At 44.0% G+C, this 22,584-nt stretch overlaps 1 protein-coding gene across 1 annotated transcript; it reads left to right on the forward strand.

Moving 5' to 3' along the window:
* The first annotated feature begins 1,792 nt into the window (after nucleotides 1-1,792).
* On the forward strand, nucleotides 1,793-20,824 carry LOC141060288 (uncharacterized). The gene is made up of 4 exons (XM_073556504.1): nucleotides 1,793-1,805; nucleotides 2,024-2,121; nucleotides 2,320-2,410; nucleotides 19,743-20,824. Exons 1-4 carry the CDS (start codon nucleotides 1,793-1,795, stop codon nucleotides 20,762-20,764), a joined length of 1,224 nt encoding a protein of 407 aa, XP_073412605.1. The 3' UTR covers nucleotides 20,765-20,824.
* The last annotated feature ends 1,760 nt before the right edge of the window (nucleotides 20,825-22,584 follow it).

Genomic DNA, 22,584 nt, shown 5'->3' on the forward strand with positions numbered 1-22,584 from the left:
GCGAAGTCTCGCGGTCATTCGCGCGAAGTCATCACGAATGACCGTGAGACGTCGCGATCCCGCGAGAACGGACATCATCTCGGTAATTGTCGCAAAGGATTACTGGAACCGGGAGCGTGAAGAGAGGCGGGAAGGTGAGAATAACAATATTTTTTTTTATTATTATTTTTTACATTCTATCTTTTACTATTGATGCAGCATAGGCAGCCTCAATAGTAAAAAGTTGGTCACACTCGTCAAACACTATGTTTATTGGACGCTGCCTCTGGCCCGGCCTAATAGACCTTCATACATTGCAGCCCAGACCCTATTATTAGGCATGCAAGTATCGGAGTAACTAGGCCGCCCCATACTATCGAGTACTTGGAGGCGGGGGGCATTCAGCCGAACTCTGTCACACCTTCTTAGATGTCATGCTTGCTTTCCACAGCAGCAAGGGGTTAAACTGTCAGGGTTTGTGGAGAAGCCTCATCTGTGCCGTCCCTGCGGTGTACATCTATGTTCTGGGGTACAAAAAGATTAATTTCTTTTTAATAAATGTTTAACATGTTAACAATTATAAAATGTGTTTTGCTTTTTACATATTTTTTTCTTCTTACAAGAATTGTTGGAGCCAATTTTCTTTAGAAACATTTTAATATCGGCTTTTTCTGGAGTTTTTCTTGTAATATAGGAAAGCCTAAGGCCAGAAATAAACCCCATAAATCACTGTACATGGAGACTTTGGGATCAGATCATTTCTGTCCGTTGTGTTTGTCGAAACAAAAAATCTTTTCTAAAAGCCTCAAACTTCTGTGTGTGACTCAGAGCTGAGATCTAACATGATAGAAGATTCCAGTGCGGGGAAGACGGGAAACCTTCATATAGACGGCCGGTGGGGATGGAGTCAGTGACCGACTCTGGCCAAATCTGTCTCTAGAGCCGTAGTAGAAGATGAAGATGTCGTCCTCATCATGAAGGAGTTATTTCTCATGTCGCGTGTAATGAATATCTCCTGCAGTATTGCTAATGCCGATTCCAGTGTCGGTAATGAGACGAGAATTAGCGTTATGGAAGATGAGTCTATGAGGAACGTGTTCAGCTGCCGACTCCGAGGAGGAAACTGCTTGTTGTCTGTGGCCTAAATATATAGGTTTTATTAGTAGATGTCAGGGAAGAAAACTAAACCCTGTAAGATAATAAATCTCCTCATATGTTTCCCTTATTATCTCCAGTAATTGTATTATTACACAGGATTCTTATGATGTTACATTGGATCATCTTCTTCTCATTCAGGTCTCTACAATATCGGATCCTCTCAGTGAAGATCTTCTACAAAAGAGAATTTTCCTGATTTACCCATCAAGGATGGATATGGACAGAGACAAGATGGCGGAGAGGATATTACATCTGACTCTAGAGATCCTCTTCCGTCTCACTGGAGAGGTGAGAGATTCTGATGACCTCAAATTACATCATTCTCATCTATGGGAATAACAGATGGACAGAACTGGAGAGGTGAGGACTCTGGAAATGTCTGTAGTGAGATTTATTAATGTGTCTCTCCATAACCAGGATTACACAGTGGTGAAGAAGACCTCTAGTGATCGCTGTCAGGACCCTGTGTCTGAGGGATGTGGAAGACCCCTGAGCCCAATCACGGGGGCTCCACCTCACCCCCTGATCCATGAGGACATCAATGACCAGAAGATCCTAGAACTCACCTACAAGATGATTGAGCTGCTGGCTGGAGAGGTGACACTGCTGGGAATGCTGGGACATTATACAGTAACACTATGAAGAGAACGGGTGGATGACGTATCATTGTATGTGTCAGGTTCCTATAAGGTGTCAGGATGTCGCTGTCTATTTCTCCATGGAGGAGTGGGAGTATTTAGAAGGACACAGAGATCAGTACAAGAACGTCATAATGGAGGTTCCCCAGCCCCTCACATCTCCAGGTAATAGACAGGACTAAATACACACGGTCTATAATTATCTGTATGTAGAGAATGAATTCAGTCCCTGTATGTGTTTCCTCCAGATCTATCCAGTAAGAGGACAACACCAGAGAGATGTCCCCGTCCTCTTCTTCCACAGGACTGTAACCAAGAAGATCCCAGTGTTCCTCAGGATCATCAGGTAGATGGAGAGAAGGTGTCAGGAGATCTCCCCTATGATGTGTAGACGGCTGTGAAGGTCTTGTGCTCAGTCTTGTTTTATCCACCAGTATTATATGTTTTATTCTTGTGTAATGAGAACGGTGGAGATGGCAGGATTAGAGCTGATCATAGATGGGACTTCTCCATCTGTCGGTGACTTTTACAATATTTGTTTCAGGTTGAAGATCTGACCCATATTAATACTACAGAGACATATGTGAGGGGTGATGAGTGGTGTAAAGAGGAGATTCCCACATATGACTACCCAGGTGAGTAGTAACCACTAAATGCAGAGACGTCACAGATTCCTCTCAGTCACCGGCTGTGGCTGCTTTATCGGTGGTGTAGTCGGGTGTTGTGAGTTCATTTTCCCCTTCACCATTGAGGTCTGATGAACTCCCTCTTCTGGTGAAGGAAGGTAGTGAGGCTGATTACCAAGCACCTGAGCAGGTAGATGATGACTGGGTGACAGGAATTGCTGACTGGATATAAGGCAGCCGACTCCCTTCTGCCTTGCTGTGATTTCCCTGAGGGATTCTAGGAGACCAGTCTGATTCCTGCTCCTCAAAAGCTAAGTTTTCTGCTCTGCTTTTTGCTTTTGTGTTTTGGTTTTGTTTTGCCTTGTTTTTCTGGATTTCTGCCATTCCCTGCTGGGGTGAGCTGAATTCCTTTTTGTCTTTTTGCTCTGTCTTCAGAAAATACCTGAGTACTGATATAGTCTTTTTGAAGCCTAGCGTCTTCAGGGCTTTTTTCCCTATCAGTCTGTTGGCTCTTGTTTTTATAGGGTTTTTGCGGATTGCAGACAGCAGCTTTTCTATCCTGTCCTATTTAGTTAGCTTGGGCCCCATCATTTACTCAGCCTATCTTTCTATCTGTGTTAGTGTTTTTTCATCTTGCTTCACCTTCATTATATGTTGGGGGCTGCCTATTGCTTTGGGGTCTGCTCTGGGGCAGTTTAGATTTCCCTTTCTGTCTTTAGGCTATTTAGTTCTCCGGCTGTGATCGAGGGGTCTAGGGCACCGTAGGAACCCCCCACGGCTACTGCTAGTTGTTGTTGATAGGTTCAGGGGTCTGCAATCCGATAGCTGCCAACTTCTCTCGGTTTCTGGACTTAGCTAGTATTTCTGTTTTTGCCTCCTACGGTGACTCATTCATAACTGTCGGGCCATATTACCATGATCACCATTTTGCCTCTAGACCACAACATTCTCCTCCACCCAAAACTGTTCAAATGACTTTGCGTATTGAAAGATTGAAAGCCCTTTTCAATAGAACTTACGACCTGGAGGATCCACCTACCTCCTGGGATTAGTGTGAGGTTGATCCCTTAAAGCGAGATCTATATGATTGCTTGTACCTGACCCAATATAGGCTGAGTGCGCGCTTAAAGAGTCACACTGAGTACAGAGTTAGATGTCTACTCCTTTCTCAGTAAAGGCTTGCACACAACTAAAGTTTATTCTCAAGACAAAGAGACAGGAAATGGGTGTCACACCATCTTCTGAGTAGCCAGTGTCAGTCTATGATAGGTCCATTTCAGCTTCACTTCCATATATGGTATCTCAGCTTCTGCATTCTAAGGATTCCTTCCAGGGTGTTGTCTGAAGACACAGACGCCATCTTGGTACACCATATCTGAACTGACTTGTATAAGGTTTAATAATTGATTTCATTAGCCATTCTCTCCTTCACATTAGGAGACGCTGACCGTCACCTGCCCAGATCTGTAACTATAAAGCCAAATGACAGCGTACGTAGAATGTGCTGACAAGATAGAAAATCACTTGTAGAAAAATCTTATGCTGGGCCTGTAAGAGAAAGCGGAGGGTAATGATGCTGGTGGCTTCCTAGATCCCTGAGATCTTATCGGATGAATCTTCTCTCCCTTCTGTGCTGCTGAATGTCTCATGGTCCCTACAAGACCAGGTCCAGTCTTTCTGGCCAAACTTCCCTTTTATGATCGACAACAGTAAATGTGCTGTGAGGCCAAGTGTGAATTTCTGTCCAATAACAGCAGAGTTTCCCTTTATCCTGACTTTTCAAAGTTGTATTAAAATCAACTAACTTCAAGGAGGATTGTGATAATCTCCAGGACAAACATTCCACCTGTGCCCTGATAGATCTCTAAGCTGTGCGTGGCTGAGGGCTGTAATATACATTTATTCCCGCCTGCAGGAGATGTGTTGGCTCCAGCCCTGGTGTCATGGATTCTCTCCACGTCATAAATTACATTGTCTTCAATCCTAAGGAATTCAGATTACTGCACAATCTCTCCTGAAATGGGGAGCAATATTATTTTCTCTAATCTTCTGGTCAGGATCCATAGTAGCTCCAATGGTCCACCATAAATGAGGGCCACTCGGGTTTACTGTTGTTTAACCCCTTAACGTCCAAGGATGCACACAGTCCATCATGGCAGGATGTCAGTTCCCACACCATGGCAGACTGTGTCCGTCCTGCATTTAAACTGTCACTGCATGTAAAAACAGACAGCTGACAAGCATGGGCAGAGGTGCAGGGAACCATGCCATAAGTCCCCGCACCCAGAACGCTGTGATTGGTCAGTCAGTCTGACTGACCAATCACAGCTTGATCAGGCAGAAGATGCTGAAATTTTAACATCTACCACCCAGTCAGTGCAGGAGCTCAGCACTGCCGGTGGCTGAGCTTCCTGCACTAACTGCCAGGAGCAGCATCCGTGTCGGGGGCTCCCTCTGCCTTCAGGTCGGCAGCCCCACGATGTAATCGCAGGGCCCGATCTCTGCCGTGATGACTCACAGCATGGTCTCAGAAGCTTTCTCCATAGGTATAATACATTGCAATGCTGGAGCAGTACAATGTATTATACCTGCAGCCAAATTAAAAAAAAAGTGAAAGTCCCATAAAGGGACAAGGTAAAAAAAATTTTTTAAAAAAAATAATAAAATAATTTAAAAAAAATCCCCTAATACATAAATCAGAATAGAAAGCGATCAAAAAACATCATGTGCCCGAAAATGGTACCAATAAAACCGTCACCCCGCAAAAAGCAAGCCCTCACATAACTCTGTGGTCCAAAATATGGGAAAATTATAACCCTCAAAATACAGTGATTCAAAAACTATTTACAAAAAAAGCGTCTCTTAGTGAGTGACAGAAGTTAAACATGAAAAAGGATGAGGAACGGCGTGAAAATACAGCCAATTCTTCACCATTTGTGGATTTGTTCATTCTGCCTCCCAAAGATCGCAGTAAGGCGATCACAGTGGTTTACCCCACATATGGAGTATCAGCGTACTCAGGACTAATTGCACAATAACTTTTGGGATTCTATTTCCCCTGTTAACCTTGGGAAAATAAAAATTTAGGGGCAAAAAGATCATTTTTGTGTTAAAAAAAATATGATTTTTAATTTTACGTTATAAACTTCTGTGAAGCCCTTGGGGGTTCAAAGTGCTCACCAGTGTCACCACACATCTAGATAAGCTCTTTGGGGGGTCTAGTTTCCAAAATGGGGTCACTTGTGGGGGGTTTCCACTGTTTGGGCACATCAGGGGCTTTCCAAACGCAACATGGCGTCCGATCTGAATTCCAGCCAATTTTGCATTGAAAAAGTCAAATGGTGCTCCTTCCCTTCTGAGCTCTGTCATGCGCCCAAACAGTGGTTTACCCCCACATATCAGGTATCAGCGTACTCAGGACAAATCGCTCAATAACTTTTGGGGTCCTGTTACAGTTAGGAAAATAAAAATTGGGGGTGAAAAGATTTTTTTTTTGGAAAAAATATGATTTTTTAATTTTAAGGCTCTTTGTTATAAACTTCTGTGAAGCCCTTGGGGGTTCAAAGTGCTCACCACACATCTAGATAAGTTCTTTGGGGGGTCTAGTTTCCAAAATGGGGTCAATTAAGGGGAGTTTCCACTGTTGAGGTACATCAGGGGCTCTCCACGCGTGACATGGCATCCCCTCTCGATTCCAGCCAATTTGACATTCAAAACCCCAAATGATGCTCCTTCCCTTCTGCCGTGCGCCTAAAGATTGGTCTTCCTCCACACATGGGATATTGATATACTCAGGAGAAATTACACAACACATATTGTGGTTCATTTTCTCTTGATGCCCTTGACAAAATAAAAAAAAATTGTGTTTGAATTAAAATCTTTGGGAAAAAGAGTTAAATGTTCATTTTTTCCTTCCACGTTGCTTCAATTATTGTGAAACACCTGAAGGGTTAATAAATTTCTTGAATGTGGTGTTGAGCACGTTGAGGGGTGCAGATTTTAGAATGGTGTCACTTTTGGGTATTTTCTGCCATATAGACCCCTCAAACTCACTTCAAATTTGAGGTGGCCCCTAAAAAAATGGGTTTGTAAATTTTGTTAGAAAAATGAGAAATCGCTGGTCAACTTTTAACCCTTATAACTTCCTAACAAAAAGAAATTATGTTTCCAAAATTGTGCTGATGTAAAGTAGACATGTGGGAAATGTTATTTATTAACTATTTTGTGTGACATCACTCTCTGATTTAAGGGCATAAAAATGAAATGTTTTAGGAATTGCAAAATTTTCAAAATTTTTGACAAATCTCCATTATTTTTAATTTCATAAATAAAAAATTAAGGAAAGAAAGCGCCCATAGGGCGATAAAAGTAATTTTTTGGGTGACAATACATGGTTAGTGCACTCACCGTTACAGGTTGTGAACAGTCACAACCCCTTGCAGAATGTGAAAGGAACCAGTGGTCGCTGCAGACTCCTGTAGATACCAATGTCACAAAGGAGGAAGAAAAAGACCGAGTTTTTCAATGTATCCGCGCTGACCACACAAGGACAGAAAAATTCTTCATAGCTTTATTGTGCTGACGCGTTTCGTGGCAGATCTGCCACTTCCTCAGGGCGTTTCCACAGGAAGTGATGTCTTTTTGCATGTAATTGTGATGTCATGAAGATTTTGTTTAAAACTGCTGCTGTAACCAGATACTGTAATTCTTTGGCCCTGAGGAAGTGGCAGATCTGCCACGAAACGCGTCAGCACAATACAGCTATGAAGAATTTTTCTGTCCTTGTGTGGTCAGCGTGGATACATTGAAAAAAACCCGGTCTTTTTCTTCCTCCTTTGTGACATTTTCATAAATAAACGCATTATATCGAATAAATTTTACCACTAACATGAAGTACAAAATGTCCCGAAAAAAACATTGTCAGAATCAGTGGGATCTGTTGAAGCGTTCCAGAGTTATAGCCACATAAAGTGACAGTGGTCCGATTTCAAAATTAAGGCCTGTCATCAACCTACAAAATGGCTTGGTCCTTAAGGGGTTAATCTTTATTTGTAGTTTTCAGTTAAAGAGATTCTTGTGCTCTGGGGCGGGGCTGTGGGCGGGGCTTTATGTGGTGCTCTGATTACATATTCATCTGTATTGGCTTATGACAGGTCGCTGACCCCTCACTGACCTGCCCCCATTATTACATAATGCATATAATAGCATTGATATTATTGTTGATAATTCCTATAATATTGTGGCTATTGTGAGGCTTAGAAAAAAAATTACATCCAGCAAAATGTCACCGGCGGCGTCTGTCCAGTAGCCTCTATCTCTTACTTATAGACGCTACTGAAAGCAAAAAACACAAATATCCTGAACTAAAAGTAAAAAATATACTGCAAATAATACATAAAGGTAATAATAATAAGGGTATTTAGTAAACATAATTTTGATCAAAATAATGTACAAGCCATCCCGCCACGTCACGGCAACCCTTGTGGGACAGTCCCTACTCTAGTATTTAATACCTTTTCACTTGCCAAGTGACGTGAATGTGAATAAGGGTCGAGCGGCTGAACCACTAGTAACAGCTTAGGCCAGACTGGATGGCTTTCCCAGCTCAGAAAGAGGGCGGTCACACCCATATATGCACTGAATGCACAAATACTGAATACTAGAGTAGGGACTGTCCCACAAGGGTTGCCGTGACGTGGCGGGATGGCTTGTACATTATTTTGATCAAAATTATGTTTACTAAATACCCTCATTATTATTACCTTTATGTATTATTTGCAGTATATTTTTTACTTTTAGTGCAGGATATTTGTGTTTTTTGCTTTTCGTTTTCTCTGGTTAATGGTCATGTGTTAATATGCACTTACATTGTGCATACACATTAACTTACTTTTCTCAGTTCAGATTTGTTTTTTGTTTTTTTATATATGCTACTGCGCAGGCGCCGCCATCGCCGGTGACAATTTGCTGGATGTAATTTTTTTTCTAAGCCTCACTATAGCCACAATATTATAGGCATTATCAACAATAATATCAGTGCTATTATATGCATTATGTAATAATAGGGGCAGGTCAATGAGGGGTCAGCGAAATGTCATAAGCCAATTTATGGATTATGCCAAACTACATGTTGACAAACCACAAAGCTTCTGGGAGAATGTCCTATGGACAGATGAGACAAAAATGGAACTTTTTGGCAAGGCACATCAGCTCAGCATGTCAAGTAAAGAACACTGTCCCTACTGTGAAACATGCAGGAGGCACTGTTATGCTCTGGGGCTGCTTTGCTGCGTCTGGCGCAGGGTTTCTAGAATCTGTGCAGGGTACAATGAAATCTGAAGACTCTCAAGGGATTCTAGAGAGAAATGTGCTGCCCAGTGTTAGAAAGCTTGGTCTCAGTCGCAGGTCATGGGTCTTGTAACAGGATAAAGACAAAAAGCACACAGCTAAAAACACCCAAGAATGGATAAGAGGAAAACATTGGACTATTCTGAAGTGGCCTTCTATGAGCCCTGACCTAAATCCTATTGAGCAACTTTGGAAAGAGCTGAAACGTGTCGTCTGGAAAAGGCAACCTTCAAACACGAGACAACTGGAGCAGTTGCTCTTGAGGAGTGGCCAAAATACCTGTCGAGAGGTGCAGAAGTCTCATTGACAGTTACAGGAATTGTTTGATTGCAGTGATTGCCTCAAAAGGTTGTGCAACAAAATATTAAACATTTCGCGCCAGAGCCTGTTTTTGCCTTCGTGACCGGTCCAATTTTTTCAATTCTGACCAGTGTCACTTTATGAGATCATAACTCTAAAAGGTTTCAACGTATCTTGGTGATTCTGAGATTGTTTTGGAAACAGAATTTTTTTTGGTAGGAAGATATAAGGGTTAAAAGTTGACCAGCGATTTCTCATTTTTACAAAATTCACAAAGCCATTTTTTATGGACCACTTCACATTTGAAGTGAATTTGAGGGGTCAATATGACAGAAAATACCCAAAAGTGACACCATTCTAAAAGTTGCACCCCTCAAGGTGCTCAAAACCACATTCAAAAAGTTTATTAACCCTTCAGGTGTTTCACAGGAATGAATGGAATGTGGAAGGAAAAAAATAAACATTTACTTTTTCCTGTCTCCCATGACGGCACACATGAGAGAGGGGATCCGCCCAGTCAGGACAGGAACCCTACTGAAGATAAAAGGGCGGTACCTCTCCCTCGCTTCAGTTGGGTTTCCTGTCCTGACAGGGACCCGTGTACTGAAGGAACACGTACCTGCCCCTCTCTTGTGCCGGCGTGGAAGAACAGGCAGGGTCCTGGGCGCCATGCGTCGGGGGAGGGAAGCACCGTCCGCGGGTCCCCAGGGGGCTCAGCATCCGAGCGGGTGCAGAAGCAGCACGGCCTGGGGTCCTGGGGCTCTGCCGTGGAGCCGCGCCGACCCTCTCCCCCTCTGCCGCATCCAGGAGCGTCAGGGAACGGCCACTTCCGGATCGCGCTCCCCTGACGTCACACGCAGGGCACGCTGGGAGGGGGCGTGCCTGCGTGACGTCGGGAGGCGGCGCCGGCAATCCAAGATGGCGGCGCCCATAGAAAATAACGCCGGCCGGCGAAAGGAGATCCCGGCGGCATGGCGGGGGGAGGGGCTGTGGGATAACCGGAGGAGGCGGAGAGTGCAGTGGATCCCCCTTACAAAAGGGGGATGACCACAGAAGACGCACTCATGCCCAAGGCTTCATGATGGAAGTGGGGCAAGACGAGCAGCGTCAGCAGCAGCGTCAGCAGCAGCAAGACCTCTCGCCAGATGCCAGGCCGAGCCGCCAACATACCAGGAGCAGTCGCTCAAGTGGTGGGAGCGGCAGTCATAAACGCAATCGGCATGACTCAGACGTCCAGGAGAAACGTCACGAGTGCATGTGAGGAGCCTCCGAGATCGGTACCCCTAATTGACAGCGGTGGTGAGTGATCTACGTGATTGTCACCCTTATGGTAACGGGGTTCCATTTTCTCTGTTTGATCACTAGGGGTCGAGGAAGGCCAGCAGCAAAACCAAAAATAGAGAATGCGCCCTATGTAAACACCCGCTGGCAGATCAGTGGCAGAAAGACCTCTGCGCTGACTGTATAAATAAAACTATACAGGAGGAGACCCCTGATTTGGTGACTAGCCTTAAACAGTTAATTCAACAGGAGGTGAAAGGTTCCTTAAAGGCAGCCCTTAAAAAGAAAGATAAAAGAAATCGTAGAAGAAGCTCCGATTCAGAGGCCTCGCCAAGGCAGAAGGGGCGGGAAAGATCCTTGTCCCCCTCCACCTCCTCTTCCTCTACTCAGTCCTCAGAATCCTCCTCGGACAGCGATCTAGGCGGCCGTCCATGTTTCCTAACAGAGGATGTGGAAAAACTGGTCAGAGCGATTAGGGCTACTACTTAAAAAGGAAAAAGCTCCCAAATCATTAGAGGATGTAATGTTTGGAGGACTGAAGAAAAAACGAAAACGTACCTTCCCTGTAAATGATAAAATAAAAGCACTAATTGACAGGGAATGGAAAAAAACGGAGAGGTCAGGGGGCTTACCTTCCGCATCAAAGAGGAGGTATCCTTTTGAGCAGAAGGATTCAGAAGCCTGGGAAAAAGTCCCAAAAATTGATGGGGCCATAGCCAGATCCTCAAAAAAGGTATCCCTACCATTAGAGGACTCTGGCGTGTTGAAAGACCCGCATGACAAAAAAGCAGACGGTTTCCTGAAGCACATCTGGGAAGCTTCAGCAGGTGGATTGAAACCAGCGATAGCTGGTACCTGTACCGCTCGTGCCCTCATGGTCTGGCTGCAACAAATAGAGGACCAGATCAAGGATAGAGTTCCTAGGGACGAAATTCTGTCTAATTTGACACTGGTGCACGGAGCAGCGGCTTTCCTAGCAGATTCCTCTGCAGACTCCACAAGATTAACAGCTAGAGCAGCAAGCCTGTCAAACGCGGCAAGACGAGCCATGTGGCTTAAAGGGTGTCCGGGAGATTTGCCATCAAAGCATAGGTTATGTTCCATTCCATGCGATGGCCAATTCCTCTTTGGGAAAAAACTAGAAGAGATTTTGGAACATGCGGGGGATAGGAAGAAAAGCTTTCCCCGATTTCCAGGAGAACATAAAAAGCAGCCCTTTCGGAGGAGGAGATTTAACAGGGGTCGTCCCCCGGGAGATAGAAAAAGCTGGGACTTTAAAGAAAGAAGAGGATCAGGCTATATGTTTAAAGGGCCCTCCACTTCCTCCAAAAAAATCTACCCAATGACGTTGGGCCGGAGGTAGGGAGAAGGCTTTCTCTCTTTCTTTCCGCCTGGGCAAATATCTCCCCCAGTACATGGGTCCTAAATATAATCAAGGATGGCTTAAAAATAAAATTCATCCGTCCGCCCAGGCATACCTTCATAATGACACGCAGAAGGAAAGCCCAAGAGCAACAGCTGGCCCTGGAGACTGAAGTCTTGGGACTAGTGAAAAAACAAGTCCTACAGGAAGTCCCAGTGCAAGAAGAAGGAAGGGGGTTCTACTCCCCCCTCTTCTTAATACAAAAAACAGACGGCTCTTGGAGAACCATTGTCAACCTGAGGAGACTCAATCAGTGGGTAGACAATTGCTCCTTCAAAATGGAGTCAATCAACACGGCCACAAAGATCCCGTTCCAGCATTGCCTCATGGCAGTGATAGACTTAAAAGATGCCTACTATCACATCCCAATTCTTCGGGAGTATCAAAAATATTTGAGAGTAGTGCTCTATGTCCAGGGGCAGGTGAAGCACTACCAGTACGCAGCCCTTCCATTTGGCCTGTCTACAGCCCCCAGAGTATTCACTAAAGTAATGGCCGAAGTAATGTCTTTTCTGCCTTCCAGGGACATAGTGATCGTCCCATACCTAGACAACTTTCTGGTAATAGGGAGGTCGGAGTCCCACTGCACACATCAAGTGAAGGAAGTGATAGCAATTCTAGTAGGATTAGGATGGATAGTAAACATCCCCAAGTCAAGGATAACCCCAGTAAAAGAGCAATCCTTCCTAGGGTTGATATTGGACTCCGAGCAACAACGCTGCTTCCTACCAGAGAGCAAAGTGACCAAGATAAAGGGCCTAGTTCGCACAGCAATACAAAGGCCAAATATGACACTGAGGAACGCAATGTCCCTTTTAGGCTCGTTGACATCATGCATACCCGCAGTAGCATGGGCGCAGTACCACTTAAGGCAACTACAGTGGGAAGTTCTGTCAGCACAGAAACAATTAAAAGGGCATTTAGAAGGCAAACTATGTCTCTCAGTGGCTGTAAGAGATTCCCTGCTCTGGTGGACTGTAGAAAAGAATCTAACAGCCGGTGTCCTGTGGCAAAAAACAGTCGAGGACATCATTACAACAGACGCGAGTGCCACAGGATGGGGAGCACACCTGAGATCCCACTCAATACAGGGGACCTGGTCCTCGCTAGAAAGGGATCATGGTTCAAATGTAAAAGAACTATGGGCAGTGGAAAAAGCCGTGAAACATTCCCTTCCCTTACTTCGGGGCCGCCACACCCGGGTCATGACGGACAATCAAGCAGTAGTAGCCTACATCAATCACCAGGGGGAATGAGATCTCGGGGCCTCATGCAAATATCAGATCTACTCTTCCAGCTAGCAGAACAACATCTGTTATCCATCACAGCACTGCACATAAAGGGGGCGGAAAATATACAGGCAGACTTCCTGAGTCGCAGGCACCTAAGACAAGGGGAATGGTCCCTAAACCCCCAAGTCTTCCAACAAATAGTTCAGGCCTGGGGCAAACCAGAAATAGACCTGTTCGCTACCGCACACAACCGGAAGGTCAGGAAGTTCTCACTAAACCCAAGGGAAAACCCCTTTGCAGTAGATGCCCTACAAATACCCTGGAAGTTCATCCTGGCCTATGCATTTCCCCCGATAACAATGATCCCAGTAGTGGTCAGGAAAATCAGGGAGGATCGAGCGAGAATAATTCTTATAGCTCCGTTTTGGCCGAGAAGGCCTTGGTTCTCCCTTCTGAAGCTCATGTCAGTGACAGATCCATGGATACTACCGGAGATTCCAGACCTGCTCTCCCAGGGACCAGTGGTCCACTCTCAGGTGAAGGGCTTCCATCTAGCAGCCTGGAATTTGAGAGGGTGCTACTGAGTCGCCAGGGATTCTCTCCAGGGTTAGTCTCCACCCTGTTGAAAAGTAGGAAACCTATAACATCCCAAATCTACGATAGAACGTGGAAAAAGTTCCTAGACTTCCTGGGGAACCCTTGGGGGATGTAGCGCCAGTGGGACCTATCCTAGAGTTCTTACAGTCGGGGCTATAACTGGGGTTAGCCACTAACACACCCAAAGTTCAAGTCTCAGCTTTGGGGGCCCTATATAACTGCAACTTAGCAGCCAATAGGTGGGTGTCTCGATTCATAAAGTCCTGTGGCAGGTCAAGGCCGGTCATTATCCCAAAGATACCACCCTGGGACCTCAACCTAGTCTTAGAGGCCTTAACCAAAGACCCCTTTGAACCACTACTAGAACTGTCACCAAAGCTACTTACACTTAAAACTGTCTTACTGGTAGCCTTAACATCAGCCCGAAGAGTCAGCGACCTTCAAGCTCTGTCTATATGTCCTCCATATACACAGATCTTGGAGGACCGAGTGGTTCTAAGACCAGACCCCGCCTATCTCCCCAAGGTAGTCCAAAAGTTTCATAGGACTCAGGAGATCTCCTTGCCAGCGTTCTGTAACAATCCTAGAAACCCTGGGGAGCAAAAGTTCCATACATTAGATGTAAGAAGAGCCATATTACAATATATGTCAGTAACTAGTCAGTGGAGGAAAGATCAGTCCCTTTCTGTAGCCTTTCAGGGTAGTAGAAAAGGGCACGGGGTAGCTAAGAGTACCATTGCCAGATGGATCAGGGAGGCCATTATGTTATCCTACTCCGCAAGTGGCGCTCCGGTTCCAGAAGGCATCAAGGCTCACTCCACCAGAGCCGTGGCTACCTCCTGGGCAGAGAAGGCTGAGGTATCAATTGAACAAATTTGTAAAGCCGCTACTTGGTCCTCACCTTCCACCTTTTTTAAGCACTACTGACTTGATCTGACTTCCTCTACTGACCTAACCTTTGGTAGAAGGGTGCTGCAAGCGGTGGTCCCTCCCTAAGGTGTCTTATTCTACAAAAGTCTCATGTGTGCCGTCATGGGAGACGGGAAAACACCAAGGTTACTTACCGGTAGCCGGTTTTTCCGGAGCCCATGACGGCACCTGTATATTCCCCCCTTTTCACTCCTTTGGTGTGCACTATAGTTTGGGTGTTTTTTTAGTTAGATATAATGTGGTGATAGTTTTACCATGTGTACTAACCCGGGGGGCCTCTCATGCTCTGTAAACCAACTGAAGCGAGGGAGAGGTACCGCCCTTTTATCTTCAGTAGGGTTCCTGTCCTGACTGGGCGGATCCCCTCTCTCATGTGTGCCGTCATGGGCTCCGGAAAAAACGGCTACCGGTAAGTAACCTTGGTGTTTCTTTCACAAAAATTTTCATTTAGACCTAATTTTTTTTACTTTCGCTAGGGTAACAGGAGAAAATGGACTATACATTTTGTTTTGCAATTTCTCCTGAGCATGCCGATACCCCATATGTGGGGATAACTACTGTTAGGGTGCATGGCAGGGCTCGGAAGGGAAGGCGCGCCATTTGATTTTTTGAATGTAAAATATGCTGTAATAATTAGCAGATGCAATGTTGCGTTTGGAGAGCCCCTGATGTGCCTAAACAGTGGAAACCCCCAATAAGTGACCACATTTTGGAGACTAGACCCCCAACTTATCTAGATGTGTAGTGGGCTTTTTGAACCCCCAAGTGCTTCACAGAAGTTAATTACGTAGAAACGTGAAAACAAAAAATCATATTTTTTCCCAAAAAAAAAAAAAAGATCTTTTCGCCCTCCATTTTTTTTTTCCAAAGGGTAACAGGAGAAATTGGACTCCAAAAGTTGTTGTGCAATTTGTCCTGAGTATTCTGACACCCCATATGTGGGGGTAAACCACTGTTTATGCGCATGGCAGAGCTCGGAAGAGAAGGAGCGCTATATTGAAGTGCAGATTTTGCTGGAATGCTGGAATTGTTTGTGGGTGACATGTTACATTGTCAGAGCCCCTGAGGTGCCAGAACAGCATAAGCCCCCAAAAGTGACTGCATTTTACCAAATACTTCCCTGAACGAACTCTAGTGTAGTGAGCATACTGACACCACTGCTGTTCCATAGAAAATTATACCATTGGGCAGTGAAGAAAAAACAATTATATTTTTACCACTAAAATGTTTTATCTCCAGATTTTACATTGGAAAATAGGTAGATAGGTAAATGGTCACTACACCCATAGATGAATTCGCAGAGGGGTGTCATTTCCAAAATTGGGGTCACTTCAGGAGGGATTCTGCCGTTATGGCACTTTGGAGAGCTGCTAAGTGCCAGAACAACAGAATCCTCCCTCAAGTGACCCCATTTTCGTAATGACACCACTCTGTGAATTCGTCTATGGATATAGTGACCATTTTCACTACATGGATGATTTCCAGAAACTCGTAGTGGAAGTTTCAAGCAAAAATTGCAAAAATGTCATTGTAGTGCCCAATATATTGTGCCCAGCTTGTGTCTCTGGAGACCTCCCCCCACCTACCCCCGGAAATTGTTAAGTCAGCTCTACTCAAATGTGTCTGTCACTAAACAATCCAAATGCTTGATTGTCAAAACAGTTCAAAAACGTGGTTCTGTGTGGAAGATTGTAAAGCCGTCATGGAGGCATAAGGCTGGCAGTGATGGGCATTGTGGGTAATAATAGTGGGTATCATGCCTCATTCCTCTCTAGGAACATACACGACATCTTCTCTGGGGGTTCTTTCTTGTTTCAGTTACTGGGATGAGTGCAATAAAATGTCGCTCAGTGAGTCTTCTGACATCTTCAGATTCTAAAGGATTGGCGGGGACAAAATTTTCAAAGAAGATTTTCAGTGACCTTTTCCTGATAATCAAGGAAAGTATCTGCATTTCCTGCTTTTTTGTATAAGACAAAAGAATTATACTTGGCCACCTGAAACAACTAAATTACTAACTTTTTATACCAGATATATGATTTTCTTGATAACTGGTGTTACAGAACCACTCAGCACCCAGAATATGTTGTGCAGTTATATGTATATATAATAGGTTCCATGTGAGATGCATGTCCCTAATGTATCAGCAGTGTCCGCCCTCCCCCCACCTTTGTAATTTACACAGTAAATATCCGCAGGCTCCGGCCACCTGCGGCTTTTGTAATGCATGTCTGGCCTGACGCTTGTCTATTGGCCGGCCCTCTTTATCTGTGTGATATATTCTGTGTCCTGTGAGTAAAGTGTTGTCAGACTGGAAATATATGGAGAAGCAGTGATCTTTTATATGCGCCCATGCACTCAGAGGAATTCCAGCCAGCGCCATTCATTCAGACTCCAGCCAACGCAGAGCGGACCTCTGAAAACACGGGGTGGTACTGAAAGAGGTACTCCAGCTTGGTAGACCCCGTTACACCTGGTATGGCTGTAGAACCTGATCTGCAAGGTCCACACCCCCATATATTTGTTGTAGTCAATGACAGACACAGGTTTTGGAGTAGTGGATCCCTGTTGGTCTGCAGTGGCCCTTGTGGCATCTGTGTGGATCGAGCGCAGGATAAAAATATCTTTTTTATCCTTATACTTAAGGACAAGCAGCTCTCCATTACGTAAAGTCCCTGACTGCCCCTTTCGGAACTTTTTGTTGGCCAATGATTGTGGAAACCCCTGACGGTTTTTGCAAATGGTCCCACAAGCCCCTATGTTATGTTCAACCAGACTTTTAAATAGAGGTATGCTGGTGTAGTAGTTGTCAACATACAGATTGTAGCCTTTTTGTAAAAATGGAGTTATTAGCTCCCAAATGATTTTTCTAGATGTTCCCAGATAAGTAGGGCCTCCTGGTGGGTTTAGTTGGCTCTCTTTCCCCTCATAAATGTGAAAAGCTGATGTGTATCCAGTTGAACTCTCGCACATTTTATAGAGCTTTATTCTGAACCTTGCCCTCTTAGAAGGAATAAATTGCTTGAGGTGCAGTCTTCCTTTGAATTTTACAAGGGACTCATCAATGGAAATGTTTTCTGTTGGGGTGTAGAGCTTTAAGAACAAGAACTTTTCTGTCATGTCTGTGATGATGGGTCTGATTTTGAATAGTCTGTCATGTTCTGGGGCATCTCTGGGCAGGCATTGACTATTGTCATTAAAATGCCAAAATCTCATGAGCATTTCATAACGGGTCCTAGGAAGAACAGCAGAAAACATAGGGGTGGCTTGAACAGGGCGATAGGACCGAATGCTTGCTTTCCCCATAGGGAATGTAAGTTCTAAAAAATTTTTCATTTCTAGGATATTAGTTGGTTCCATAAATTTGACCTAGCATAATAAGATCGTGGATTCTGGCTGATGAATTGCTTATTTCTGAGTCATCACTGTCGCTGCTACTAAAGCCCTCGAAATCCACATCACCATCTGACACTGCACTTTCTTCGCTGTCAGAACATAAAAGTGCATCAGCCTCCTCTGCACTATAATACTGACGGGCCATTTTATTCCTTTTTATTTTTTTTTCCGGAAAAAGAAAACTGTGTAGTGACTGACTGACGTGACCAAATTATTGGGGAGACAATTGAGAAAAGCCTAATTCTTTAGCCTAACCCTAACTTTAGAATAAACCCTAACTTTAGCTTAACAGTAACCCTAACTTCAGCCTAACAGTAACCATAACCCTAACTTTAGCCTAACAGTAACCCTAACAGCAACCCTAACTTTAGCCTAACAGTAACCCTAACCCTAACAGTAACCCTAACTTTAGCCTAACAGTAACCCTAACAGCAACCCTAACTTTAGCCTAACAGTAACCCTAACTTTAGCCCCTACATTAACCCTAACAGTAACCCTAACTTTAACCCCAACCCTAACCCTAATAGTAACCCTTACTTTAGCCTAACAGTAACTCTAACTTTAGCCTAGCAGTAACTCTAACTTTAGCCCCTACACTGACCCTAACTATAGCACTAACCCTAACCAGCCTTACCTGTCAGCAGCACTTGTAACACTGTTTCTCCTCTAATCTCTCTCTGACAGGAGATCTGAGGAGAAACAGCGGTTTTATGAGGCAGATCACCCGGGAAAGTTCACTGCTACAACAAACTTTCCTAGTGACTTGTCTCATTGGCTGGTGTGACGCTGACGTCATCAGGTCCTGAAGCAATCAGGTCTCAATAGGTCGGGGGTCACAGGAAGCATTGTGCCGCGGAATCCCCTCGTTACAAGGTACGTTGGGGTCCTGATGAGCACAAAACCACTGACCATAGACAAACGTCGGCATTGCACAAAGCCCTGCTAGCACCGACGTTTATCTACCGTTGGCAGTCATGAAGCGGTTAAGTTAAGGGTACCATAATTTCTGTCCAGGCCTATTTCATGAGGTTTATATTTTTTTAATTCTGTGGAAGCCTGGTTGGAAAGCAATGTCTGACTTTCGTTTCTTCATTTTCATAGATTTTTTATTTATTATTACATTCATCAGATTCAAGTTATTTCTGTGACCATTGTGGGTTTTTCTGTCATTAAACGAGGGGTACCAACAATTTAGACCACATGTGTAGGAGGAGTGAATATTTTGACTCCACATTCACTTTCCAGAAATTAACACGCAGTGGATGTTGGAGAGGGAAAATTACACATCTGCCATTTTATTACCCAGCACATAGTGCCCAGATTGTGCTCCAGGAGACACCGCAAATTAAGTGGGTTCTTCTCTCTATAATATTGCTAAATACAGGGATCCTAAATGTTGTTTGCGCACACTGCAAGACTCCGAAGTGAGAGCGGATTTTGCTGGATTGGTTTATAGAAACCTTGTTGCTTTTCAGCAGCCTTTGAGCCACTAATAGTGTGGGAACCTCTGTTTTTCCATTGACAGATGATGGACCTGAGTGGGGACTTGTTTTTTGTGAGATGAGAATTGGTATTCTTTTCGCCTACATAACATTGATTGGTTTCTTTTTTATTCGATATTTGGGAGGCAGAATGAACAAACAGTTGAACACCACACACTACTGGCTCATCCAACAAGGTTTTCTATTAGACTGTGAACTGTCATTGTCTTGGTAAATAATTAAAGTTTTTACATAGCTTGCCATTTTTATGGACAGTTTAAGTAGAAGTGTTCAAAAATATAAAACTCAAGGATATTTTAATACAAAATAATAATTGTTTTTTATCTTAGCAGATGACTGTATCAGGAGATCAGAGGGACAGCTGACATCTTCAATTGTTAAATCTGATGATCTTGAAATCCTACAAGATACAACTGAAGTGAATGCCATTACTCCAGATATATCATCATCCATTCACAGCAAAGATCTGTCATCTGATCCTATGAAACAGGTCCCATCTTCTGATTCATTACTGACTACTAAGGAAAATCAAACTCACAAAAGAGGCATTAAAATACAAACTGCTCCTAAAGCAATGGAGGAATTTTCCTGTTCAGAATGTGGGAAATGTTTTTACCATAAAGGGAATCTTACGCTACACCAAAGAACCCACACAGGGGAGAAGCCTTTTTCATGTTCAGAATGTGGGAAATGTTTTAACCGTAAAGGGAATCTTGAGCAACACCAAAGAACCCACACAGGGGAGAAGCCTTTTTCATGTTCAGAATGTGAGAAATGTTTTAACCATAAAGGGACTCTTGAGCAACATCAAATAACCCACATAGGGAAGAAGGCTTTTTCATGTTCAGAATGTGAGAAATGTTTTAACCAGAAATTATATTTGGTTAATCACCAGAGAACTCACACAGGGGAGAAGCCTTTTTCATGTTCAGAATGTTGGAAATGTTTTAACCAGAAAGCGCTTCTTGTTAGACATCAGAGAACTCACACAGGGGAGAAGCCTTTTTCATGTTCAGAATGTGGGAAATGTTTTAACCGTAAAGGGACTCTTAAGCAACACCAAATAACCCACACAGGGAAGAAACCTTTTTCATGTTCAGAATGTGGGAAATGTTTTAACCATAAATCAAATTTGGTTAATCACCAGAGAACTCACACAGGGGAGAAGCCTTTTTCCTGTTCAGAATGTGGGAAATGTTTTAACCAGAAAGCGCCTCTTGTTAGACATCAGAGAACTCACACAGGGGAGAAGCCTTTTTCCTGTTCAGAATGTGGGAAATGTTTTAACCAGAAAGCGCTTCTTGTTAGACATCAGAGCAGTCACACAGAGGAGAAGCCTTTTTTATTTTCTTAATGTGGGAAATATTTTACTTGGTTATCAAGTGTTAATAAATATCAGAGATGTCACATAGGGGAGAAGCCTTTTTTTATATTTATAATGTTCGAATAGTTTAAACCAAAATTGAATCTTCTTAAATGGGTTGTCTCTTGTCATTCCTCATGTTTGCTGACAAAAGGATAAAACTAAACTTTATTAATTCCAAATGTAAAACTATACCCATAATTCACCCCCTGAAGGTAAGACAGTAGGTGACTAATAAATAAATCATGTGCCCCACAGTTCAGTATATAGGGTGAGGTGACGTATAAACACTCGCTCTCCAAGCCTCTCATTTCTACGGGTTTCACCGTCCTCACCAAAGGCGACTCATCAGGAGACTCTTTAATATTGACCTATATTCAAGCGAGAATCTGGCCAAAAAAAACTAAAATCATGTTATCCGAAGCAGTCAGAAAACTAGCCACATATTGGCAGATCCCAGACCTCAAACTATATACTTCATAAGTATATAAGCCCCTCCAGTGTCAGGAATAGATAGTATGTGACAATACAGTATAATTCTTGTGTTTTCTCCTATAGGGACTGCCCTAGTTTGGTAATGTAACTGCTGATAATTAGTAGTGCAGACAAATTGTCCTAGACTAAACTCAGTCTTCAGACGGCCCAATATGTACCACTCAGGGAAAACTTACCTGCTCCAAAGATCATTAGCAGCTTCTAACTAATGGCCATGCTGCTGTCTGTCAGGGAATGAGTGCAATATCGTTGTAAAGACTAGGGATATGTGCAATCATAATGTCTGGGAGATCTGTGCCATTATTTAGTATGAATATGGAAATTATCTCTGAAAGGTAAGTGTTCCCTGAGTGGTATATACGGTATTGTCACATACTATCTATTCCTGACACTGGAGGGGCTTATAAACTTACACAGTATATAGTTTGAGGTCTGGGATCGGCCAATATGTGGCTAGTTTTCTGATTGTTTCGGTTAACATGATACATGATTTTAGGGTTTTCTTCGTCTAGTCCCGCTTGAATATAGTTCAATAATAAATAGTCTTCTGATGAATGAATGAATCCAATGAATATTCATTTCTCTTAAGCAGTGGCACACGTGACCACCGGTAGCAGCAGGAAGCCAGTGGCTGACACTGCGCGCTACTGAAGAGGAATGAATGCTCACTGCTCTCTGTGCGCACAGTCCCAGCGAGTACTCCGGCAGCTGTGCTCTGCTTGTGAGCAATGCATGTCATCCCTGCCATGTGCTGCTTACAAGCATAAAGCAGTTGCTGGCACCGGAGCAGACGCTGCGAGGGAGCGCCTGTAGGTAAGTGTAATATTTTGTGGTTTTTTTTTTAATGTTTTCTGATGGGGCCATGCATACCAGGATGGGGGTGGTGGCCAATTATAAGGATTGCGCCATGCATATCAGGACTGAGATGGGGGTCAATCATACCAGAATAGGGATGGGGCCCTGCATACCAGGATAAGATGGGGGCCCTGTATACCAGGTAGGGATGGGGCCATGCATACTAGTATAGGGATGAGAGTGATAATTCCTGCCAGGATAGGGATGAAGGGCCATGCATACCAGGATAAGGATCAAGGGCCATGCATACCAGGATAGGGTTGATGGGCCATGCATACCAGGGTAGGGATGAGGAGCCATGCATACCAGGATAGGGATGAGGGGGCCATGCATACCAGGATAGAGATTAGGGGGTCACGCATACCAGGGTAGGGATGAGGGAGCCATGCATAACGGGTAGGGATGAGGGGGCATGCATTCCAGGGTAGGGATAAGGGATCCATGAATACCAGGATAGGGAT

Source organism: Dendrobates tinctorius, unplaced genomic scaffold, assembly GCF_039654945.1.
Source record: "Dendrobates tinctorius isolate UK_male_01 unplaced genomic scaffold, ASM3965494v1 ptg000233l, whole genome shotgun sequence".
Lineage (NCBI taxonomy): Eukaryota > Metazoa > Chordata > Amphibia > Anura > Dendrobatidae > Dendrobates > Dendrobates tinctorius.